Source organism: Scyliorhinus torazame, chromosome 18 (assembly GCF_047496885.1).
Source record: "Scyliorhinus torazame isolate Kashiwa2021f chromosome 18, sScyTor2.1, whole genome shotgun sequence".
Taxonomy (NCBI): Eukaryota; Metazoa; Chordata; class Chondrichthyes; order Carcharhiniformes; family Scyliorhinidae; genus Scyliorhinus; species Scyliorhinus torazame.
This window is the reverse complement of record NC_092724.1, coordinates 9,651,959-9,676,679: the sequence shown is the minus strand read 5'-3', so window position 1 is coordinate 9,676,679 and position 24,721 is coordinate 9,651,959. Positions and strand designations below refer to the sequence as shown.

Genomic DNA, 24,721 nt, shown 5'->3' with positions numbered 1-24,721 from the left:
CCAGGCACTCCTTTTCTGACAACGTTAGTTCCCTTCTCTCTCCACAGATGCTGTCAGACCTGCTGAGACCTTCAAGAATTTTGTTTCAGATTCCAGCATCCGCAGTGATATGCTTTTACCTCAATGATTAACGTTTACTCACTTTGCAAAGTGGTGACAAGCGGCAATTTTATTGCCGGCGGTTTTCTCTCGTGATTGACCGCGAGAGGGACTGAATCTGTTCGACAAACATGACTGAAGGACGGCCATGCTGGTAGCAGACAAATTGACTTATCAGATCAAGGTCATGCTCCAGAATCCAGACTGACAGGAAAAAAACGGTAAAATAAAAGTATGTCCAAAAAACCTCATTAATGGATACAATCTAACACAGAGTACGGAATGATTAAAGTGGTTTCTCAATATGTGTTCTCGACAAGTGAGGCTCTGCGCTGTCAGTGCCATATGAGAAAACCTCCCCTTGTATAGCTTCGGCCTGCCTTTGGTGCTAACAGAGCGGGCTGCCTGCTACTCCCTAACGAGGATTGTGATTGCTGCCCTTGAGGTAATTGGAAACGCTCTTAACTTTATACAGTATATACAGAATCTGGAACCCATTAGTCCATGAAAAATCTTCCAGTACTTGTCTTTAACTTCATTAGTGCTCGAAAAGACAAATCTCCAGTTCCCCATCTAATTACAAACCCATTAAATCTTCTCAATGCAGAGTTAAAATATCAGCACAGTACCTGCTTAGACAATTGAGAAACACGTCCCCTAAATTGATCAAGTCAAACTGGAATGAACTCTCACTGAAGGATACCTAGTAGACAACATTTGTTATGTATGCCTCCTCTTCTAACCTAAGCGATCTTTCTTAAAGGAAAAGACATGCGTTATCACACCTCTATGGAGCTCGGGACTTGTAGAAAGTGCTTTTTAGCCAATGAGGTCTTTCTTGGTCAATTTGCACTGGGCAATGTAGAAACCACAGTGCGAGAATGACCAGAAAATCTGCTTTTAGTGATGTTAGCTGAGGGTTAAATGAACAAATTAACTGATTTACATACAAGCAAAGCAACCTAGGATGAGACATCGGTGATAGCTCATGGGCTGGATTCTCCGCCGTCGTGAAAGCTGTGGCCTTTTACACCAGAAAGACTGGCATCAAAAGGCCCCATATTCACAGTCCTGCAGGGCGCTAGCAGGGAGCTGTCATGAAGCTCGCAGCTCCAGCTGCAGATGCGGCCCTCCGCACTTTCAGGTCAGAGGCCGCGCATGTGCTCGGCGCGGCCGCTGCTCCACGGCGGTCTCAGACCGCGGCGCTGGACAGCGGAAATAGTGGCCCCGATCAGCCGCGCGCCTGATCCAGACCGGCCGCACAATAAAGGCACAGTCCCGTATGAGGTCCCACCGCCCTCCGATCGGCCCGCCCCCCCACCATGGCGGCTGCAGATTCAGTCCGCAGCCGCCTCGCGAGTTTCCCAAAATTGTGTAGAGGATTTTAGTTTGGACGGGCAGCATGGTCGGCGCAGGCTTGGAGGGCCGAAGGGCCTGTTCCTGTGCTGAGCTTTTCTTTGTTCTTTGTTTGTTCTTGGATGGGCTGGGACCAGGGCCGGGATTCTCCCCTACCCAGCGGGGTGGGGGGTCCCGGCGGGATGGAGTGGCGTGAACCACTCCTCACCTTTAGGGGCTAGGCCCGCGCCGGAGTGGTTGCCGTCCCGCCGGCTGGCGTGGAAGGCCTTTGGCGCCACGTCGGCCGGCGGAAGTCCGCGCATGCGCGGGAGCATCAGCGGCTGCTGATGTCATCCCCGTGCATGCGCAGAGGGGGGGGTCACTTACGCGTCGGCCATCGCGGAGACCTACACGGCCGACGCATAGTAAACGATTGTCCCCATGGCACAGACACGCCCGCGGATCGGTGGGCCCCGATCGCGGGCCAGGCCACCGTGGGGGTACCTTCCGGGGCCAGATCGCCCCCCCAGGACACCAGAGCCCGCTCGCGCCGCCTGGTCCCGCCGGTAAGGGAGGTGGTTTAATTCACGCCGGCGGGACCTGCATTACAGCAGAGGGACTTCAGCCCATCGCCGGGGGGGGCCCCCACCGATCGGTGCGGAATGATTCCCGCCCCTGCCAAATCTCCGGTGCTGGAGCATTCGGTGGCCGGCGAGGGCGGGATTCACGCCGCCCCCTCCCAGCGATTCTCAAACCCGGCGGGGGTTCGGAGAATCCCGCCCCATATTAGAAATACACCGCCGGGACTTTGGCAGGTCGGGGGCAGAGAATAGCAGGGCGGGCCTCCAGCAATGTCTGCAGGTGGGGGATATGTGGCGTGGCGTACGTCCCGGGTATGCTGCTTTTTGGGGGCCGGAGAATCGAAGAACCGGCGCCGGTTCCCGTTTCATGTGTAAAACTGGATTCCTCGTCCCGCCACTGGACGCAATTTCGGCGCCGTGGTGCGGAGAATCGAGCCCCATGTTTATGTTCTGAAATGAATGTATTTTCATTATTTCAATTTTTATTTTTCTGGACCAACCTTTTATCTCCCAGCTTCCACAAACATTATCTCATCCAAAACTCGGTTATCTGTGTTTTCACTCGCATCAAGCCCTATTCACCTATCATACCTGTGCCTGTTGAACGGCATTGTCTCCTGGTCCAGTAACAACTTGATTTTAAATTTGTTATCCTTTGTTTCAACTGCCTCGATGTCCTTTCCCCGCTCCTGACCTTTAACCTCCTGCAGCCCACAAACCTTTGAGATACCTGCACTGCTCCAAATCTGGCCCCTTGCGCATCCTCGATTTTAATCGCTCCACTATCGTGCGGCACTGACTTCAGCTGCCAAGGCACTAGACTCTAGAATTCCCCTCCTAAACCATTCCACTTTCCTCGCCTTTCCTATTCTGATATAGCTTCAGGTGTCTCGATGTCAAATTCTATTTAATAATGCTCGTACAAAGCACCTTGGGATGTTTTACTTCATTGAAATGGCTGAATAATTCCGAATGTACCAACATACAAATTTGGATGCAGGCCAATTGGCGCCTCCGGCCTGCTCTGCCATTCGATAAAATCGGAGATGATTGCATTGTGGTCTCAACTCCACCTTCCTGTCATTCCCCACATAACCCTTTGATTCCCCCCTGTCAATCACCAACCTACCTAGCTCAGCCTTGAACATATTCGATGATCCAGTCTTCGCTGAAAATGAAAATGAAAATCGCTTATTGTCACAAGTAGGCTTCAATGAAGTTACTGTGAAAAGCCCCTAGTCGCCACATTCCGGCGCCTGTTCGGGGAGGCTGGTACGGGAATTGAACCCGCGCTGCTGGCCTGCCTTGGTCTGCTTTACCAGCCAGCCATTTAGCCCAGTGGGCTAAACCAGCCCCTGATGCTCTCTGGGGAATAGCCTTCCACAGGCTAACCACCTTCTGAGAGGAAGAATATTCCCTTCATCCCAAGTTGTTGCGACTGACAGGCAGTTGTTTAAAATTTATTGAATATCAACTTTTAAGGGTGAAGGAACACTCAAGTGACTTTCGCCTGCGGGTCATACATTCCTGAAGGTTAAGGAGGTCCTGTGGTGGTATGTATTAGGGGTAGTACGGTACCCAGTGATGCCGAGAGGCTATTGGTGGACAGACACTGGGTCCTGATTGTGAGTGATTGATTGTGCTACAGGTCCCACCTTTGGTTCGGATAGATTATCTGTTATTTTCTTTGCATGCCCACAGTAGTCCCAGAACTGTTGGGCTTTGCTAGACCTCGCCTATCCATCGATCTGCACAAAGCAGGATGCACAAGATCATCTTCTTTACAATCTACTTCTTGAACTACTAGCTGACAAGCCTTTACATGAAGGCGTCCCGGCAGTGCAGAAAGGGGCCTTTAACTTTGTTTCAGCCTTGTGAATCTCATTAATTGTCAGCTGAAACCCAAAGCAAAAGAGGAGGCCTGTTGATCGGAGTGTTGATGATGTCAGACATGCGACATTTGACCCTCGATCACCCTAACTATTCATGCCAGGCAAGCTTCAGGAAAAACCTACTGTGGGGATCACGAGTGGCAGGGGATTGCCGCTTCTCACTAGAAGAAAAACTGCAATGTTCATTCAAAAAGAACCTTCAAAATACTCCGAGGTTTTATTTCACCAGGTTACGGACACTGTGCAGTAGTGTTCGATTGTTCTCTGTTTGATTGTGCGAGTCTGTTTACTATTGATGCTCACTGTGCTTGATTGGTTAAGCCTGGGTGCGGGCTTAGGGAAAATTAACAAAGCTGTAGAAAGAGCTGGAAGCCAGAGCTGAAGCATTGAGTAGGCCTTTTACAAGCACCATGAATAAAAGCTTTTATACACAGGTAAACTAGTGTCCTCGAAGCATAGCTCGGAGATATAAAATATATAACAGGCACCATTGATAAAGGGTTCAAAATTAATGCCTGAAAACTGCGCATGCAGGTATTCATAAAATGCACCAGAAGCCTCAGAAACAGGGTTGCCTCTGACATCACGCATCCCAAGAGGCTGATGTGACACCAAGATACCCAAGTTGGACCCTGAACTGGAGCCACTGAGAGAGTGGTGGCTTTTGCCAGTTGCTGAATGCAATCACGGAGGGGAAAGGATTTGCTGGCCCAAGCTGGAGGGGTAGTTGTTGTCAGTGTCTCTTGGTCTGCAACACGATCAGGGAATGGTACGGAGGAGGCTGAGATGGGAAGTTCTGTGAGGAGAGAGGAATCTCCATCAAAGGCACTACCCACCATTCTGGGAGTAGTTCTCCGACTTCCAACATTGTCAGGGGCAACGCCTGAGGGTACTCAGGCTTGCCAAGGCAGTGGTCCTCCTCCCTGAGCCCACAGAAGGTTACAAGCGACTCTGCCAGTGGCCACGGAGGTCACTGTCTACATTTTACACCTCTGGGTGCTTTCAGGCAGAAGCGGGAGACACTGCAATTGTCTTGCAGCATGTCGTAACATTGCAGAATCCAGGTCACAGAGGTCATTTAAAACAGGTGAAGGGATTCATCTGCTTCTTGCTCAGCAGGGAAGGGCAGGATGAAAGGCCACGGGGGGTGTTTCCCCATTGTTCAGGACACCATTGACTGAACCCAATCTCTAGCCCAAGTTATTTTAGGCTGCACTAGCAAACAGCCCGCACCGGCATGATGGGTTAAACGCCCTCTTTCCCGGCCGTAAGCCTCTCTGTTTTGTGTTTCTTCCACAGTCAAGCTCGGCACACTAACCAACCAAATGATTTGTGTGGCCACGGGGGGAAGTGATAGGTGATGAACCCACTCCTTGATCTGTTCAGCTGCTAGGAGAACAATCCCCCTAAATTCAAAGGTGTTGCATTTCCAGACATTCTCACATTCAACAATCCCAGTCATTATATTTTTAGGTAGCCCTTTTCCTCCATGATAAAGTGTGAATTGGAAGCAAGGTAGGCTAGTTCACCTGCACTTCCAGTCAGGGGTCAGACTCACTCCAGACCGTGCAGTCTTTCTGCCAATCTTTTGCCCTCAAATTGAGTAAAAGAATGGGAAAATGTCTGGAAATTGAACACCCTCGAATTTAGGGGGGAGAAAACACTCCCAGATCAGCTGTGGCAGAATTAAGCTCCTCCCAGACCACCCTCCCCACTCGCCTCCACTTCCACTCTGTCCCATTCTCAAAGAGCATCCTCTACTCTAATGGGGCGATAATTGATTCATTTCCACACTGATCATTGTCATGATATTCAAACACACACATCATGATGGACACACCAATTCGCGCCATCGCCAGACGTTGATGCGAGCAACAATTCTCTCTCCAAGGCGACATGCTTCGACGTTTCTCTGCGGAGTCACCCTTCCGGCACAGCAGGTGGCCGGAACCAGCGTGCACGGTCTCGGCCAACTTCCACATCTGGCACAGTCATCGCCTTGCATGATATTAGTGATGGTGCCACTTCGATGGCAACGACCCATCGGCTACAAGATGCCGTCCACCACAAACATAAAAAGAAAAAGACTCCACCTTGTTCCTGGCATGCAGGGCGGATGGATTGGTGCGTAGGCGCAATCAGCGAGCTTTGCGCCGCCTTCCACGCTCGCAACTGAACCGTACGCACACGCCGGATCCTCCACTGGTTCCCAAGGATGACTTCGTGGAGATGCCACGGATCATGCCCCTTCCATCGCCACCAGAACCAAACCACAGCCAAGGCACCACTAACAAAGATGTTGAATGTTATATTTGCACGAATGAAAAAAACCAAGCACTGCACGAAGTACAACAAATGGTAAAGTAGAGACTTCGGCAACAGCATCACCTCCAACAGTCCAAGGTGAACCAGTGTGACCCCAAATCTCCACAGCTGAACCGGCTTGAGGACCAGCCCATTCTTGAGGCGGTCACCCATTAGACTGGACTTCTAACGCTGTTAATACGTTCAAAAAGTCAAACACTTCTGTATTATAACCTGTTGTTGTTTATTGTTCCAGATATCGTCTGACCAGACCAATGTTCAAGTTTTTTTTTTTTCTCTCGCATCCAAGTTTTGTTATGGAACAACCTTGTTAGTGTGACGCACCCGACATCGCCCCATGTAAATAGTTACGTCATATACACACGCTGTACATAACACACACACACTCTTCGATGCACTCACGACACAATTATATTTATAACCACGTAGGCACATATCTTTGTAAAAAGGGGGGATGTCATGATATTCAAACACACACATCATGATAGACACACCAACAGACAAATCAGAACACACAACACCACAACCAATGACAGAAAGATATAAAAGCACAGACACGACCCCCGGTGGTCAGTATTAGCTGCAGAGGAGAACCAGGACACATCTGTTACCAAACACACTCAGGGAGAGAGCACGTGCAGAGTATCCAGAACGAACTGTATTATAAGAGTTATAATAAAATAGAGTTGTACCACATACAACTGTGTTGGCTCATCTGTGCACCAGAGCACCCAACACCACAATCATCTCGTGCGATTTCTGGGAACCAACTGCTCAACAGAAGGTTTCAGTGCCTCTAACCTTGCATTGGGGGGTTGCTTCTTTCTTCATAAACAATGTGGCTGTAAGCCCATGTCGGTGCCGACATGGTGATCAGGCAATTCCTCTCTTTGCAAACTATTTCGGACTGTTATCATTTGAGGTATTTACCTAACTGTTTACATACTCGGCACTTCACCAGGGATTGTATATTGCAGACATTGTTCCTCAGGCTTTGTTAGACGCTTCTTCCCGATAACCTGAATTTATTTTTTTATTTTTTAAAATTCAGAGTACCCAATTATTTTTTTTCCAATTAAGGGACAATTTACCTTGGCCAATCCACCTAACCTGCACATCTTTGGGTTGTGGGGGTGAAACCCACGCAGACACGGGGAGAATGTGCAAACTCCACACGGACAGTGACCCAGGGCCGGGATTCGAACCCGGGTCCTCAGCGCCGCAGTCCCAGTGCTAACCACTGCGCCGCATGCCGCCCCAACCTGAATTTATTAAAGGCATGCAGCTCAGGGAAGATCAATTACGTCACGTGGATTACACACTACCCGAAACTCATTGAATTGGCAGAGATTAAACACAGACCAACATTTTACAAATGAAGACAAGCCGCGTGTTTATTTAAAACTAACTATAAATAGGAGCCATAAACATTCAGTAAATTCTAAAGTATAATTCACTTGAATGGACATAGAGTGAGCAAATAGTAATAGGTACATTTTTAAAAAACTTGATTGTGGGGCATGGACATAAATCAAGACGGTCGAGTAGTGGTAATGTGACTGGATTAGCAATCCAGATACCCAGGCTAGTGCTCTGGGGACATGGGTTCAAATCCCACCACAGAATTAAGATTTGGGATTCTTTGGCCACACCCTCCCAGCGACTGGCAATTCCAGTTCGAGATCAACGGACCTTTACATGGTCCTCATCCTGTCCGTTACGATCTTGTGGTGGGCGTGGCTGAAGAATCCAGCCCCCAGTCTCAGGAATGGTGACCGTAAAACCGCAGTCAATTGTCGTGACTGCACTCTGAAACTGTCTGGCAAGCCAAGGGCAATTAGGGATGGTCAACAAATGCAGACCTTGCCAATGACGCCCCCATTCCATGAAAAAGATAAGTGAGGTGAAACTGTGGGCAAGGTTGGCATTCGTTATCCATCCCGTTTGGCCTTGAAGGAAGTGATGGTGGCCCGCTTTCCTGAACTGCTGCAATCCGTACGGTACATCAATTCTGGGAAGTCTGTCCAGTTTTATCCGTGTTATAAACTTTCAGCGTGGATTCGCACGACTGAGAGCTCTGCTCGACCGTTTCGAAGTGCAGTTAAGCGTCAACCATATTGTTGCGAGTCTAGAGGAACAAGCAGGGCAGACTGGGTAAGAACATTAGTGAACCAGGTGCCTTTTTTTCTGACAACCTTGTAGTTTTGGTGGGCAGCACGGTAGCACAGTGGTTAGCACAGTTGCTTCACAGCTCCAAGGTCCCAGGTTCGATTCCCGGCTTGGGTCACTGTCTGTGCGGAGTCTGCACGTTCCCCCCGTGTCTGCGTGAGTTTCCTCCGGGTGCTCCGGTTTCCTCCCACAAGTCTAAAGATGTGCATGATAAATTGCCCTTAGTGTCCAAAAAGGTTGGGTGGGGGTTACTGGGTTATGGGGATAGGGTGGAGGTGTGGGCTTGGGTAGGGTGCTCTTTCCAAGGGCCGGTGCAGACTCAATGGGCCGAATGGGCTGTTTAGCACAGGGCTAAATTGCTGGCTTTGAAAGCAGACCAAGGCAGGCCAGCAGCACTGTTCGATTCCCGTAACAGCCTCCCCGAACAGGCGCCGGAATGTGGCGACTAGGGGCTTTTCACAGTAACTTCATTTGAAGCCTACTTGTGACAGTGAGCGATTTTCATTTCATTTTCATTTCATGAGCTCCTTCTGCACGGCAAATTCTACGATTCTATGATTCATGATCACGGTTACCGATTTTTGACTTTTTAATTCCAGATTTATTCAATTAACTGAATATAGGTCATATCGGGATTTGAACTCCCGACGCCAAATTTTAACTCCGCGTAAGTGAAAGGGTTTTGAGTGAGTTCAGCCTCAGGGATTCAGGACTCTGGTGTACCAGTCCAGGAACATAACCATTATGCTGCTGTGCCAAGCAATTGGTCACTTATCCTTCACAAGAATGAGCAACGTCTTGATTTTTGGCTATTCGCAAGGAAACTGGAACAGACTCCAATTTTAGTTTCCGATGTGAGATTTTTGGGGATCTTTACTGCTTGTCTGGGTGGGATTTCGTTCTGATAAGTCTAACAGTGTCACATTTATATGTTCATACAAATATGCATAAATGCTGGACTAATTCAGAGAAACATTATTGTCTGTTGGGTTTCAAACATAGTTAATGAGACTTCATCATGCAATCAATGAATAAATGAACCACATTGATCTTTGGGTCACAAGACTCCGGTTGGTTCATTAATTAACAATGTATTGAGCTGAAGCTCTGAACTTCTTTCCAAGCGTTGTTGATAATCAGTGAAGGGCCTCATTTTATGCTTTTCCCCGAGTTACATAATATGATACACTGAGCAGAACTGGAACAAGGAATGGTCCACATAACCCACAAAAAGACAGGCAGGACTGGGGCCCATGTGGGTACCATAGCCACAGGAATTGAGACAAGTTAAAGGAAGAATTATTTATTGACCGAACAAGTTCAGTCGGGTGGAGGAGAGTGGTGGCGGACGAGGATTGTTTGAGCCTCTAGCTCAAGGAGGAAGCAGCGAGCCCTGAGACCCTGCTGGTGGGGGATGGAAGTGTGGAGGGATTGGACATCCATAGTGAAGAAGAGGCGGTTACGGGCAGGAAACTGGAAATTGTTGATATCACATAGGGCATCAGAGGGATCACAAATGTAGGTGAGACGAGACTGACCAAGGGGAGCGAGGATGGAGTCAAGATCGGAGGAAATGTGTTCCGTAAGGGAGGACCAGGCTGATATGATGGGTCTACCAGGGCAAGCCTGTTTGTAGATTTGGGGAAGGAGGTAGAAGCAGACTGAGCAGTGTTGGGGGGATTATGAGGTTGGAGGCTGTGGAGGGAAGATCACCAGAGGCGATGAGGTCAGTGATCATCCTGAAAACAAGGCTTGATGCTCGGTAGTGGGGTCATGGTCCAGGGGGAGGTAGGAGGTGTCTGAGAGTTGGTGCTCAGCGTCTGTGAGGTAGAGGTCAGTGGTGCACCCAAATGATTTATAACATTTTGGTAAGGAAAGTAATATAAACAGTCTTGCAATATTGGTGCCCCCCAATAATCCATGGAACACAATTCAAGGTGGCATTTCTTTTGTCTACTTCTTGGATTAGGGAGCTTAATTTAAGGAACTGTTGACATTTTGAATTGAGCTCCATGGAGTAGATTGACTTCAATGAGAAATAGAATCATAGAATGAAAGGCTCATATGGCGCATAAGAAGTCCAAAGACTACCATTTCGTTTTTAAAAAAACAATCCAATTATTCGACTGCCCTGCTCTTTCCCCACATACTTGCATTTTTCCTTTTCGAGTATACATTCAGTTCATTTTTAAAGTTACTTTTGAATCTATTTCCATATTTCATGCAGTGTATTTCGGAACATAACAATTTACTACATGAAACAAATCACATCTCCCTCTGCTTATGATGCCTAACATCTTAAATCGGAGTCCTCTAGTCACTGATCCTCTGTGGAAACAATTCCTCCTTATTTACTCCGCCAAAGCCCATCATACTACTGAGCAACCGTTCCATCTCCGCCTTATTGCCTCGACTCAATCTGAGCGTTTCCCCAGATTACTGAAGTTAATTGGAGATAATTGCGGGGTTTCTAATACAGGCAGCTCACCTCCAAGCCCAGTTATATGCCTGGTGGCAAACTGAGCAGAGGTCAGGCTCAATCCCTGTGGAAGGGTCAATGGACTCGACACGTTCACTCTGTTTCTCTCTCCACACGTGCGGCCAGACCTGCTGAGTTGATCCAGCATTTTCTGTTTTTATTTCAATCCCACAGGCAGGGGTTTAAAATGATAGGATGAGTCCCTTCATCCTCTGTCCTGAACCTATTTACAAAGGCCAGTGATCATAACTGTTCCCAAGGGCAGTCACAGAATGTTACAATGTATAGATACATTTGTATGATTGCAAAGGTTATGAAATCAGCCGGGTGTCTAAAGCAGAGAAAGAAATGAACTTGCATTTATCCAGGACTTTTCATGGCCTCACGATGTTGCAAAGTGCTTTGTAGTTAATTAAGCACCTTTTACTTTAAGAGCAATGCGATGAGAGGATCCCTGCGCATTGGTAACAGTTGGTCCCGGATCCTTTGTCAACTTTTTATACAACTTTTTACAAACAAACCTTCCACAATTGTACATGTGTGGACTTAACACCTGTATGAAAGGATATTAGTTCGCAGCATTGCCCAGTTAAATGTAGGGATCTGGATTCTCCGATTGCCAGCACCAAAATTGTGTTCGGCGACTGGCCGGTGAAACCATTTTTACACCGAAATTGGGGGCGGTGCCTTTTTTCAGATTCTCCGCCCCCTCAAAAACGGAGTCATCGGTGAGTACTCCGCACGCGGTTGGGACGGCCTCAGGACGTCACCTGAGGCCCTCCCCCGATGGGCCGACTTCCCGACGACGTGGGCCACGTGTGTTCACAGTTTCCGGGGACCTCGCGTGGCGGCTGCGGACTGTGTCCAGCGCTGCCACATTGGGATGGGGGGGGGGGGGCGTTCTGCTGGCTGGAGTAAGCTTTGGTGGGGGCTGGGAGGAATGGCGGGAGGTGGTCCGTAGGTGGCGAGGGGGTTACAGGGGGCACCATCTGGCAGGCCAGGTCCATGCGCAGCTGGCGCCATATTGTACAGCGCGACCGCCGCAGGTCGCCGCCATGTGTGTGCGCGGCCATGGACCCAGAAATTTTCCGCCCGTGTCTGGAGGTAAAGCCGCGTGGGCTTTACATGGCGTAGTTGGTAGCCCCCCACCAGGAGGAGCCGTGATGTGGGAGCGGCGACGACTTTTTGGTCATAAGACTCGTCGCATGCTCCGGACATAGGGTGGGATTTTCCGACCCCCCGCCAGGTCGGAGAATACCCAAGGGACAGCGTGAAACCCGCCCCGCCGCTCCAATGCCGGCTGCCGTATTCTCTGCCGCCGGTTTTCCGGCGGAGGCGGGGATCGCGTTGCGCCAGTCGGGGTCCGTTGGCAGCGGCCCCCCGGCAATTCTCCAGGCCCTGATGGCAGAGCAGCCTTCAGCCTCTGGCCAGTCCCACCGGCGTGGATTGGACATGGTCCACACGGCGGGACCTGGCAGCTCAGTTGGCTGGTGCAGTCCTCAGGGGCGCGAGGGGGGATCTGACCCCAGGCGGGGTTGGGGGGGGGGCCCACAGTGGCCTGGCCCGCGATCAGGGCCCACCGATCTGCAGGCGGGTCTGTGCTGTGGGGGCGCTCCTTCCTTCCGCGCCGGCCCCTGTAGGGCTCCGCCATGGCCGGCGTGGAGAAGACACCCCCTTGCGCATGCGCTAGAATACGCCAGCCGGTCTGCGCATGCGCTAACTTGCGCAGTCCCTTCGGCGCCGGCTGCCGCGGCGCCAACTTCCGGTCGGCCCGACGCCAGAGTGGTTCGTGCCATTTTTTACACCGCCGTCGGGCCATCTCGCGGATCGGGAGAATCCCACCCATAGCCTCAAAATCGGAGAATCCAGCCAGGATCTGCAAACCAAACTTTTCCAAGGATCTGTCACAGAGCAATTACCACCTCTAGCCATTTGATCCATCTCGTCTGTTGTGGTGTTTTTTCTGATCTAGCCACACTCTCTGGCCCACTCCCACTTGCCATTTAATACATTTAGAATGTTTTATGAATAACAGTACTTCTCACCATCAGTTTATGGAATCGATTCGCAACAAGAAGGATAATGAAAAATTCCAAGTATGAAGGGGACATTATTTATGTCAACCATGGCTCAGTTGGTAACACTTTGCTTCTGAGTCACAAGGCTCCAAGTTCTGGTCCCACTCCAGTGCTTGTGCTTAAGTAGCAAGGCTGACAATTTTTCCAGCATTTTCTGTTTTTAGGTCAGATTTCCAGCATCTGCAGTATTTTTGCAATGATTTTAGTCCAGTGAATTACCGAGGAGTGCCGTCCAGTTACAGGTGCTGCATTTTGGATGAGATGTTAAACTGAGTTCCCATTTACTTGTGTGGGTGTGGGAGGGCGGCACGGTAGCACAGTTGTTAGCGCTGTTGCTTCACAGCACCAGGGACCCGATTCGATTCCCGGCTTGGGTCACTGTCTGTGCGGAGTCTGCACGTTCTCCCCGTGTCTGCGTGGGTTTCCTCCGGGCGCTCCGGTTTCCTCCCACAACTCCCAAAAGATGTGCTGTTAGGTGAATTGATCATTCTGAATTCTCCCCGTGTACCTGAACAGGCGCCGGAATGTGGCAACTAGGGGATTTTCACAGTAACTTCATTGCAGTGTTAATGTAAGTCTACTTGTAACACTAATAAAGATTATTATTCTTGAAAGATCCCATGGCATTATTTTAATCAATTTTAATCTCTCAGTCACATCACAAGAACATATCATCAATGCATGCATTTTCATATTGCTGCGTGTTGGAGATTGTTGATTGTTGTGTGCGAATGGCTGCCATGTTTCCCACGTACAACAGTGATTACACTTTGTGAGTACAGCATTGGCTGTAAAGTGCTTTGAGATGTCTGGTGGTTTTAAAGATCTCTGTATCAATGCAAGTCGATTTTTTTCCCCCTTTAACCCATTAACGTTTTACCAAGTGAAATTCAAAGCTGGATCAGTGAGTACATTCCTTCCAAGCCATTCACCACCCTAACTTGGAACTACATCATCGTGCCTTCACTGTCACTGGGACAAAATCCTGGAATTCCCCATCTAATAGCACTCTGGGTGTACCTGCGCTCCATGGACTAGTAGTGGTCCAAGAATGCGTCAATGGGTCAATAACCATGGACATGGATTTAAGGGAAGGGGTAGGAGATTTAGAGGGGATTTAAGGAAAAGCTTTTTGGTGGTGGGAATCTGGAACTCGCTGCCTGAAAGGGTGGTAGAGGTGGGAACCCTCACAACATTTAAGAAGCATTTAAACAAGCACTTGAAATGCCGCAGCTCACAAGACTACAGGCCAAATGTTGGAAAATGGGATTAGATTCGATAGGTTCTCGAGGGCTGCCACAGACAGGATGGGCTGAAGGTCTCTTTCTGTGCTGTAAAACCCTTTGACTCTAATGTGCTCACCACCACCTTCTCAAAGGCAATTAGGGATGTGCAGTAAATGGTTAGTGAAGCCCACATTTGTAAATTAGTGGGCAATATTCTCCGGTCGCCGACGCCGAAATCGCGTTTGGCGATCGGCCAGAGAATCAAAGTTTGCGACCAAATCGGGGGGGCAGCGCCGCGTTCATGTATCGACGGCCTCAGAACATTGCCTGAGACTCACCCCCCCCGAACCCCCCCCCCCCCCAATGCTCCGCCCCCCGACCGACCGAGTTCCCGACGGCGTAGGTCTCTCATGGTCTCACCCGTCGGGAACTCAGCCTGGCGGCTGCGGACTCAGTGCAGCGCTGCCACAGTCGGCAGAGGGTCGATCCACGGGCAGGGGGTCTTTGCCAGGCACTAGGGGCACTGGTGGGGTGTGGTCCAGAGCGCGTGAGCCGGCCAAAGGGGGAGGGGGCACTATTTCACAGGCTGGGTCCACAAAGACCGGCGCCATGTTGCCCAGCACAGCCACGGACCCGGCAATTCTCCGGGTCGTATCGGCAGCTCGAACCGGGTGCTGTAAGCTGCCTTGATGCTAGCCCCCAGCCAAACGGAGGATCGGTGGCCGTTTTTACCCCATTTTTTCTGTCATAAAACGCCACCATTCCCACGCCGACGTGGGGGACATTGTCTCAAAATCAGAGAACCCAGCCCAGTGATTGTCCAGTCTGGTGACTGGGTGTACAGCACAGAAACTGACTAGTTGGACCAACAGGTCCATACTGGTGTCTATTCGCCACAGACCTTCTCCCCCCCCCAATCTCCCACAGACCCTCCCCAGCCACCCAATCTCCCACAGACCCTCCCCAGCCACCCAATCTCCCACAGACCCTCCCCACACACCCAATCTCCCACAGACCCTCCCCACCCACCCAATCTCCCACAGACCCTCCCCACACACCCAATCTCCCACAAACCCTCCCAACCCACCCAATCTTCCACAGACCCTCCCCACCCACCCAATCTCCCACAGACCCTCCCCACCCACCCAATCTCCCACAGACCCTCCCCACCCACCCAATCTCCCACAGACCCTCCCCACACACCCAATCTCCCGCAAACCCTCCCAACCCACCCAATCTCCCACAGACCCTCCCCACCCACCCAGTCTTCCACACACCCTCACCCCCCCAATCTCCCACAGACCCTCCCCAGCCACCCAATCTCCCACAGACCCTCCCCACACACCCAATCTCCCACAAACCCTCCCAACCCACCCAATCTCCCACAGACCCTCCCCAGCCACCCAATCTCCCATAGACCCTCCTCACCCCCCCAATCTCCCACACACCCTCCCCACCCACCCAATCTCCCACAGACCCTCCCACCCACCCAGTCTTCCACACACCCCTCATCCCCCCCCCCAATCTCCTACAGACCCTCCCCACCCACCCAATCTTCCACAGACCCTCCCCACCCAATCTCCACAGGCCCTCCCCACCCACCCAATCTTCCACAGACCCTCCCCACCCAATCTCCACAGGCCCTCCCCACCCACCCAACTTTCCAGACCCTCCCCACCCACCCAATCTTCCACAGACTCTTCCCACCCACCCAGTCTTCCACAGACTCTCCCCACCCACCCAATATTCTACAGACCTCCCAATATTCCACAGACCCTCTCCCCCCACCCAATCTTCTACAGACCCTCCCCCGCACCCAATATTCCTTCCCCTAACCCTATCACCCTGCTTTACTTCCTTCGCCACTCTTTGAGTGAGTTCCATTTCTAGTTGCGCCAGTCGCGCTCTGCCCGGGGCCGGGATCGTCCGCGAAGCCGGTGCAAACTTGCCGAGAGAGGCAGCGGGTTTGGAGAGGGGGGGGGGGGGGGGGGTGGGGGGAGAGGGGAGAGGGAGGGTAGGGGTGAGAGGAGAGGGAGAGGGGCGAGAGGGAGGGGAGGGGGAGTGAGGGGGAGAGAGGGGGGTGAGGGAGAGGGGAGGCGCCGGGGCTGAGCAACAAGAAGCGCTTCCTCCCTCCAACCAGGTTAACCTGATCCCAAAGCACCAACTCCTCACCTATTGGTTACTGATGGCCATTGCCGCTGAGTGACAGGGCGGACGGGTTAAAAGGATGTGAGAGAGAGGGAGAAAGAGAAAGAGAGAGGGAGTGAGAGAGAGAGAGAGTAGGAGGGAGGGAGAGAGAGAGTGGCAGAGAGAGAGGAAGTGAGAGAGAGGGAGGGCGAAAGGGGCAGAGGGAGGGAGAGAGGGGCAGAGAGAGAGAGGGTGGGAGAGAGAGGGGCAGAGAGAGAGAGAGGGTGGGAGAGAGAGGGGCAGAGAGAGAGAGGGTGGGAGAGAGAGGGGGGAAGAGGGAGAGGGAGGGAGGGAGGGGGAGAGGAGGGAGGGGAAGAGGAGGGAGGGAAAGAGGAGGGAGGGAGAGAGGGAGGGAGGGAAGAGAGAGAGGGAGGAAGAGAGGAGAGCGAGGGAGAGGGAGGGAGAGAGGGGCAGAGGAGGGAGGGAGAGAGAGGGGGAGGGAGAGAGAGGGGGACGGAGAGATTAAGAGGGTGAGAGAAAGAAAGAGGCAGAGAGAGAGAGAAAGTGGAGAGAGAGAGAGGCAGAGTGGCTGAGTTTTCCTACAGGACCCAGTCAGTGATCGGCATTGGGTCAAAGCGACCTGACAACAAACACACCGCCACCGAAATGTAAGTGACCTCTTGCTTCCATTTGCTTATTTCCAAAGTGCGCTTTTGTTTGTTTCGGAACAGGCAATTGGGGAAACTTCAATTCTGATATTTTCAGTAAAAGTTCATTGCCTAAATTGAGGAGGAGAAGCATTGCGAGCGCAGAGCCAAAGATTGGAAAATGTTTGCGCCGGAATCCATCCTTTACTGGTGTGTTTGCAGTGGAGAAGGTGGGGCTGAGGCTGGCTTTATTGATGGGAGTGTCTGAGACTTTATTACAAGTTAATGTGAATGTTCCAACAGATTGTGTCGGTGTTTAGACAGAAATAGACTCGCTGCCACGAAATGCCACTTCGATATTTGCACCAGGAGTAGGTGTTGCAAGCTGGAGGTGAATTTCCCTTGTAGTTGCAATATTCTCTCCGATCAGACGGCTGCAAGCTGTATCTGTTTAGTTTCCGATATCTTACAGATTTGAAACTGTTTCTTTTTGTTTTTGCTCTAAGGTAGAATGTGGTTCCTCGATAAAATTCGAGGCTCGGTTGAGAACAACGCGAATCGCGCCGGCGACGCCAACGGCCGGGACAAGGGGTCCAGAGGCTCCCTCTTCAGCAACGTGCTGACCCCCGACAAGATCCCCGATTTCTTCATCCCGCCCACCTTCGCCAGCAGCGAGAACCCCGCCGCCGAGCAGCCCGAGAAGCGGCTGGGCAGGTCCAACTTGAAGGTCTCCTCCTCCGAGCAGGTTCTGGTCAGCAGGAAGCCCAGGGGCAGCCCCAGGCTAAAGGGCAAGAGCTCCACCGACAGCAGCCACCTCCTGAAGGTTGCCAACCGGCACATCATCCAGATTGAGAGCGCTGATGACACCAACTCTGAGGATGTGAGCGAAGCCAGCTGCAACACCAACTATGACCCCCAATCTCAGAGTGCCATGTCCCTGCCTTACATGCCAGTGACTCAGACCTCCTATGGGTTCTCCACCCTCACCGAAAGCCCCCACACCAGGCGCAAGGAGTCACTTTTCCACGTGGACCACGGGAGTCCCGTAACTTCGCCCAGTTCCCCCCGAAAGCGGCCCCCCAGCCAGAAGGGCAATGGGGAGATCCAGCACCTCAACGCTCCAGACTTCAGCCTGTCCCTGGCCAGCACCTGCAAGTACCACAGTGGCGGGGACAGCGACACGGCCTCCTCGGCCGAGTCCTCCCCTTTCAATTCGCCCCTTCTTTCCCGTTCGGTCTCGGGGGCATCCCTCCTCAAGATGTTCAGCCACGAGAATCTGGCCAAGCATTGCAAGCCACTGCAGTCGTTCACCCGGAACAGCTCCTTGTCCACCGACGAATGCAGCTCGACCGATGCCAGCCCCTGTGTCTCAAGGCGGGTCAGGTGCCCGACCCCTCCGGCGGGCGCTTCTGCTGCCCCCCAAGGGGTTCTTCCCCTGAGTTTGCTCCGTTACCAAGACCGAGTTCTCAAAGAGCACACTATCCGCCTTAATAAAGGGGGTGCGATCAGGCTATCGGCGGAATATGATTGCACTAATGCCCGCCTTCGAATCCGCATCATCACTGCCGAAGCCCTTTATGACAAGACGTTAGACAACAAAAGCATCAACTGCTGTGTGATTCTGTACCTCACTCCTGGAAAGGTTCAGAAGCAGCGCAGCACTATCATCAAGAACAGCAGAAATCCCATCTTCAATGAAGACTTTTTTTTCGATGCGCTCCCTCTTGACGAATTTAAACGGGCTGGTTTGAAGCTAAAAGTGGTAAACAAAGCCTCGAGCCTCAAGCGCGATGTCATACTTGGCGAGAAAGAACTGAAATTGTCCTTATTACTACCTTTCTTCTGACATTAGCTACTTTGCTGCACATAGATTCCTATTAAAAGATGATTTAAAAAGAGAGTCTCACTTCATTCAGGCTCACGAATTCGCAAAAAGGCATTTAAAATTATGCGATGGATGAAGTAGACAACTTTCATTTTGAATTGAAGTGATCTTGTAGTCTTGGATTGGGTCGCCTGAGGAGATATATATTTTTATTTAGCCTATTTATATCCATGAGTGCCACAATTTAAGGAGCTGATCTCCATAGGAGCCAAGAGCACATTGCCTTATGTGATAGAATCGAAGTTGCATTGCTAAGAAAGTGGTCTGGTGATTTCTTGCACTGGTACTGATCCACACCCACTGTAGCACACTAATAATAACCTATCAACTCTGCAGCAAAGAGATGAAGACCTGCTTTTCTACAAATATTCTGTGGCTCAGCACAGAGACCTCCTGTTCTTTTGTGACTTCCGGGTAATGGTACAAGCTCCCAACAGAGGAGCAAGTGATTCCCAAGCACAGGGTCCTGAGTTTGAATTCCAAGTGTCTGCACTGGAGTCTTGCACTGTCAGTGTTCACCTGTTGATTGAAAATTGTAGGGAATCAGTCTGTGGGGCTGATCAAAACTTATCTGAACTGCTTGCAACAGCCAAGGCAGGAAGCTAAGCAGCTGGAGACAGCGAGCTAGGTGAAGATGTAAGGCTGAATACGATTAACCTTTGTAAAAGTTATATAATTGAAGTGCCCATATTGTGAAAGGTAAATGTATTTTGGCGTCTTCTGTTCATTTGATAGCTGACTAGAAATAGACTTTGGTCATTTTGAGGCATGTATCATTCTGGCTTGTATGTAAAATATTAGTGATACTTTGAATATATAATTTATGTTCCCAAGTCCATATTGTACGAATATAGGTTATTAGCAAAATGTTCCACAATTTGTTTCCAAACAATAGTTTGATAAAGTAGCCACTGTCAAAAAGCATAGGGTTGAGCAAAGTCCTGGCTTGACATTCTCAAAGTCATACGACTTTATTCCTTTATTTCTGTCAGATTTTTGTATATTGCAAGTATGGTAGGATCTAAACAAAAACTGCCTGATATTCATTGTACCTTAACACTTGTGCTTGACTTCATAAAGGTCGGTTTGTAACTTGTATACGATAAATGACTGTAGTGTCTGTGCACAAGTGGCAGAAAAACGCTATTGTGAGCATATAACAACAGGAAATGCTGGATATACTCAGCAATGCAGAGAAATGGAGTGAACATTTCAGGTCGAATATAACTCTTATTTGACTGAACATTAATCATTCTTTTCTCTCTCCATGCAGGCTGTAAGACTATCTCCAGCTCTTTCTTGTATTTCAGATTTCCTGTAACTGCAGAGTGTTTTTGCTTTTATAATACTAATGCAAGCATGCCTGCTCAAAAATAAAGGATCATTTTCTCTTGCTGCCAATTATGAAAGTTGCACCAAAGATTCAGATTGTATCTGGACTTGTGATAGCATCAAGCAACTCGTACACCTTTACTAGTTCCAAAGTGCGGAAGAGAATTTGCGTTTTTTTCGGCACTGGCACCAAATTGTTTTAATTTTACTACCAGTCATTTTAACGCTTGCGGCATTGAACAACTAATTGGTTGGAAATAAATAGCATGGGAAGGATATTTCTGGAAAAGAAAAGTATTGGATCATCATGCACCTGAAATTCTTTTAATTAACTTAATGAAAGGAAGGATGGAGTTAAATTAACTTACCACCATCTTCTGGAGCTCAATGTTGATACAAAAATGACAGCTTTGGCCTTTGAAAGTCGAATTGAAATATTCTTGTGACCTGCTCAGTGTTGTGCATAAAAATCTTTTTAAAAAGCGCAAGGTCAACCACAAATCCACCCTGGTGCAACAGGGCATGAGTTTGATTCTGTGCCATAACGTTTTCTGTTACGTGTCTTCTGAAGTTTACAGGTGAGCAAGCATTCTATGCTTCTGGCAATTCCACTGGTTTGGAGTGCTGTTTAGTTGAATTTGGCCAGGAAAATTAAGGTCCATTTCAACTGGTATCCCCTTTTGAGTCTGATTAAACATCTTTATTGATATAAACTTAACATCACAAGATATTTTATTGAGTTGCTGTCACACAAATAAATCTTTAAGTGTCAAATAATAATTTAAAATGCCCCTCAAATTGTACATATTCTTTGGGTAAAATAGACCAAGTTTATTATTTGTTTTTAATATTTATTAAGCAAATGAAGAATGGATGTTTACATTTTATGCCTAATGTTGTACAGATCTTAGAATTGTTGTGATTGGTCTCTTGCAATATTAATTTTGACGGCAGTAATAGTGTAAACAGTTTTGTTACTGACAATCGAGCTTTATGAAGCAGTTCTCCAATGGTTTGCACTGTTCAGTCAGTACTGGTTTTATAATTTGAATTTAAATTTGCAGATCTGGCGGGTAAATTAAGTCTGCGCAATGTATTGAATTCCCTATTAAAAATCATCTGTGGACTGAGTGGCGTTTTTTGTTCTGATTCTTTCTTTAAACACACCAGAGAAATTATCAAAATCATGAATTGCAAATCAACTATGGATTGGAAGATTGTTTTATTTTTGCTACAAAAAATATAGATTGATGGGATCTCATCTCAAATTTCTATGAGTTCATCATATTAATTTTGCAAGTAGTAATTGTTTTTAATGAAGGTTTATATTTAGTAGACATCTATGTTCTGACCCCAGCCATATTACTGTATAAGACATGCAGAGTGCAAGATCTCTCCGTGCTTTTGCTCACCAAAAACATTTGTTACTTTGCATAGTCTCCGGTGAGCATCTTCATTCAGTTCTGATTTAAATAAAGTCCCTGAGGTTTGGGAACAAATTATAACTGAAGAGAAAGTATAGAAACCCAATTAGAAACTAATAAAATGTGCTGTGGACTGAAACACTAATGAAATAATCTTCATGAGGAAAGGTGGATGGATGGGCTTACGTTTATGTTGGAGTTTTTGAGTACCCAATTCTTTTTTCCAATTAAAGGGCAAATTAGTGTGGCCAATCCACCTACCCTGCACATCTTTGGGCTCTAGGGGTGAGACCCACACAGGCAGTGGGAGAATGTGCAAACTCCACACGGACAGTGACCCGGGGGTGGGATTGAAGCCGAGTCCTCAGCATTGTGAGGCTGCAGTGCTAACCACTGTGCTACCCCGGCGATTTTTCAAGTAGTGAAATGTCGGATTTTGTTTTCCACCATGTGGTGACTTACATTCAGGAGTGCCATGAGCTCTGTAGGAGGATGGGATAACACACATATTCCCGAAATAGTCATGATGTGCAGATGCAGGCGCTGGACTGGGGTGGGCCCAGTAAGGAGTCTCACAAAACCATGTTAAAGTCGAACAGGTTTATTTGAAATCACAAGCTTTCGGAGCGCTGCTCCTTCAGCATGCTGTGATTGTGAACCTGCCGCCACTTCTCCTGAGGAAGGAGCAGCGCTCCAAAAGCTTGTGATTTCAAATAAACCTGTTGGACTTTAACCTGGTGTTGTGAGACTTCTTACTGTCCCTAAATAGTGTTAAAACAGCGGAAGATGAAATAAAAAGACACCCAGGAGACTTGGAGAACTCGATACTCAACATATTCAACTAATTAAAAAGTAGCAATTAGCAGAGCCAATAGATTGATGAAATTCAAAGCCAAATCTGTACATTAGAAATCAGGGGGGGGGGGGGTCATGATCAAACGGTTACACTTTCCCCTCACCTCGAGTAGTGCAGCCAGTACTGGTCATCAAAGCACTTGGAAGATATTTAAGCTTTGGAAGCTGTGCAGGATTGATCCTTAAACTTAGAGGTGGAAGTCACAAGGAAAGACTGGACAGGTTTGTGGACTCACATGAGCTGAGTCTTTCACCAGAGAGCAGAGACAAGGATGCGGCTTGTTTTCAGGTGAGATACACACCTCTGAGGACAAACTGAATTAAGTTAAGATTTGCAAGTGCGTAGACCCTTACTTGGCAGGGAGATGGGTATCCTGCCCAATTAAGGGCAGTGGGTGGGCTCTCGAAGCTGGAGGGTGAATCAGAGGCCTTCCAGCTTCAGAGAAGCACCTGACTGCAGTACGAGGACAACTCAACACAAAGGTGACCGCTTAGCCACTTTAAAAAAATTGAATAAAAAAGAACAGCTACCTTGGCGATGAGGATGTGGTGCAGCCTGCCCCCAGGGTCGCCTTTGGCAGTAACCGTAGGCAGGCAGGCAGGGCCTTTTTCTTACAGCCTCTCACTGGGTTGCCACCTCCAAGCAGCTGATCTGCCCTCAGCTTGCCAGAAAACTGGAGGGTGACTAGAAATCTTTCAGCAAGGATCACAACGAGCCCAATTAGCTGCCCATCTTCTGGGGGGGGGGGGGGGGGCAAGCGAACACGCAGGGGCCCGAACTGGCTTCCTGCAAAATGTCCAGTGTTAGGGATGGCACTTGGCAACTGACAAAGTGCTCACTTTCTTGGGGCCTCGATTTCCGCCTTTGGGGGAGGCTCAAGAATTCAGTGCAATATACTAACTGGTTATAATGTGGAAGTGCAACCTTCCTGGGTTCAGAAGGTGACATGGAGCCCAGTTGTACAAAGATTCAATCCCAAGTTTTATACCTGTACCCCACCTACCCTCCCCCCAAAGCCAAGTGAGCATATGAGGGGGAGGGGGGGGGGGGGCACAGGGGCATCCTTTATCTGCCCTGAAAATTCTGGACTTAATAGGCCTCTGGGATTCAGGTTATTTGAGAATTGCAATGAGCGCAACTAAGAACCAAAGTGTTGACTGCCAAAGGAAGCCAATTCCAGAGGATAAATTAGCCCCAGGAAAGTAGCCTTTAGCTCTGGGAGGCAACCTGTCACACATTTACTACAAGCCGTGAATAGCCGTTCATGTGGAGGATGTTCTGCTGTTGGCTCAGCAATGAGCGGGTTTATCGAATTCAATTTCAAAATTACCCAAGAAGGATTTAAACTCTGGGCGGGATTCTCCGCGCCGAAATTGCGATCGGCGCGGGGGCGGAGAATGGGCATCGACGGCGAAATCCGGCGCGATGCCGCTCCTGCGATTCTCCGATCTACATGATGCGGGTACGGGGCCATTGACAGAGGCCCCCGCGGCGATTCTCCAACTGTAACTGGCCGAGTTCCCGATGGCATGGTTCTCTCATGGTCTCATCCGCCGGTAACTCGGCGTGGTGGCTGCGGACTCAGTCCGCGGCTGCCCTGGTGGGGGGCGGGGGGCTCATTCACCCGGGGGGGGGGGGGGGCTCACAGATGGCCAGGCTATTGAGCGGGGGCCACCGATCCGCGGGCGCCCGCAATCTCGGGGGGGCCTATCCGCGTTGTGGGTCCGCCATGTCACGGGGGGGCGGCCGACACAGGCACCGCCATGCGCATGAGTGGATCTCCGACCGGAAGTGCAGGGCCCAGTATCGGCAGCCGGCGCTGCGAGGAGGACTCAGGTGTCCTGCTAGCGCCCTTCAAAATGGAGAATCACCCTGGACTTTCTTCAGGAAAGTCCAGAGTGACTCGCCTGCGCTTTCACGCTGGAGTGGGGCCATAGCCCCATTATTGGAGAATCCTGCCCAGAAACTCTGGATTGCTATGCAAGCACCAAATACAGCAATTAGATGGTACACCTTTATTTTAAATTCACAAAATGATCGAGTTAAGGTGAACAAATGGGGAGGCGGTGGCATACTGGTATTGTCACTGGATGAGTCATCCAAAGACCCAATGCTTTGGGGCCCTGGGTTCGAATCTCACCATGGTAGATGGTGAAATTTGAATTCGGTAAAAATTTGGAGTTAAAGTCTAATAAAACCATCGTCGATTGTCTTAAAAACCCATCTGGTTCACTAATATGTTTTAGGGAAGGAAATTTGCCATGCT

General features: G+C 49.5%; 1 protein-coding gene and 1 long non-coding RNA gene across 5 annotated transcripts in view; both read left to right on the top strand.

The window, feature by feature from the left end:
• Positions 1–24,721, top strand: part of LOC140394930 (uncharacterized) — a 279,350-nt gene that overhangs the window by 235,867 nt on the left and 18,762 nt on the right. The window lies entirely within an intron of this gene.
• On the top strand, positions 16,826–21,306 carry LOC140394928 (C2 calcium-dependent domain-containing protein 4C-like). Of its 4 annotated transcripts, none has more exons than XM_072482124.1 (3): positions 16,826–16,979; positions 17,262–17,349; positions 17,469–21,306. In XM_072482124.1, the coding sequence occupies exon 3, from the start codon at positions 17,470–17,472 to the stop codon at positions 18,802–18,804; it is 1,335 nt and encodes a 444-aa protein (XP_072338225.1). In that variant the 5' UTR covers positions 16,826–16,979; positions 17,262–17,349; position 17,469; the 3' UTR covers positions 18,805–21,306. The 4 variants fall into 4 exon arrangements, with proteins under 4 accessions (XP_072338225.1, XP_072338224.1, XP_072338227.1 ...); XM_072482123.1 differs by having other exon boundaries at positions 17,465–21,306; XM_072482126.1 differs by lacking the exon at positions 17,262–17,349.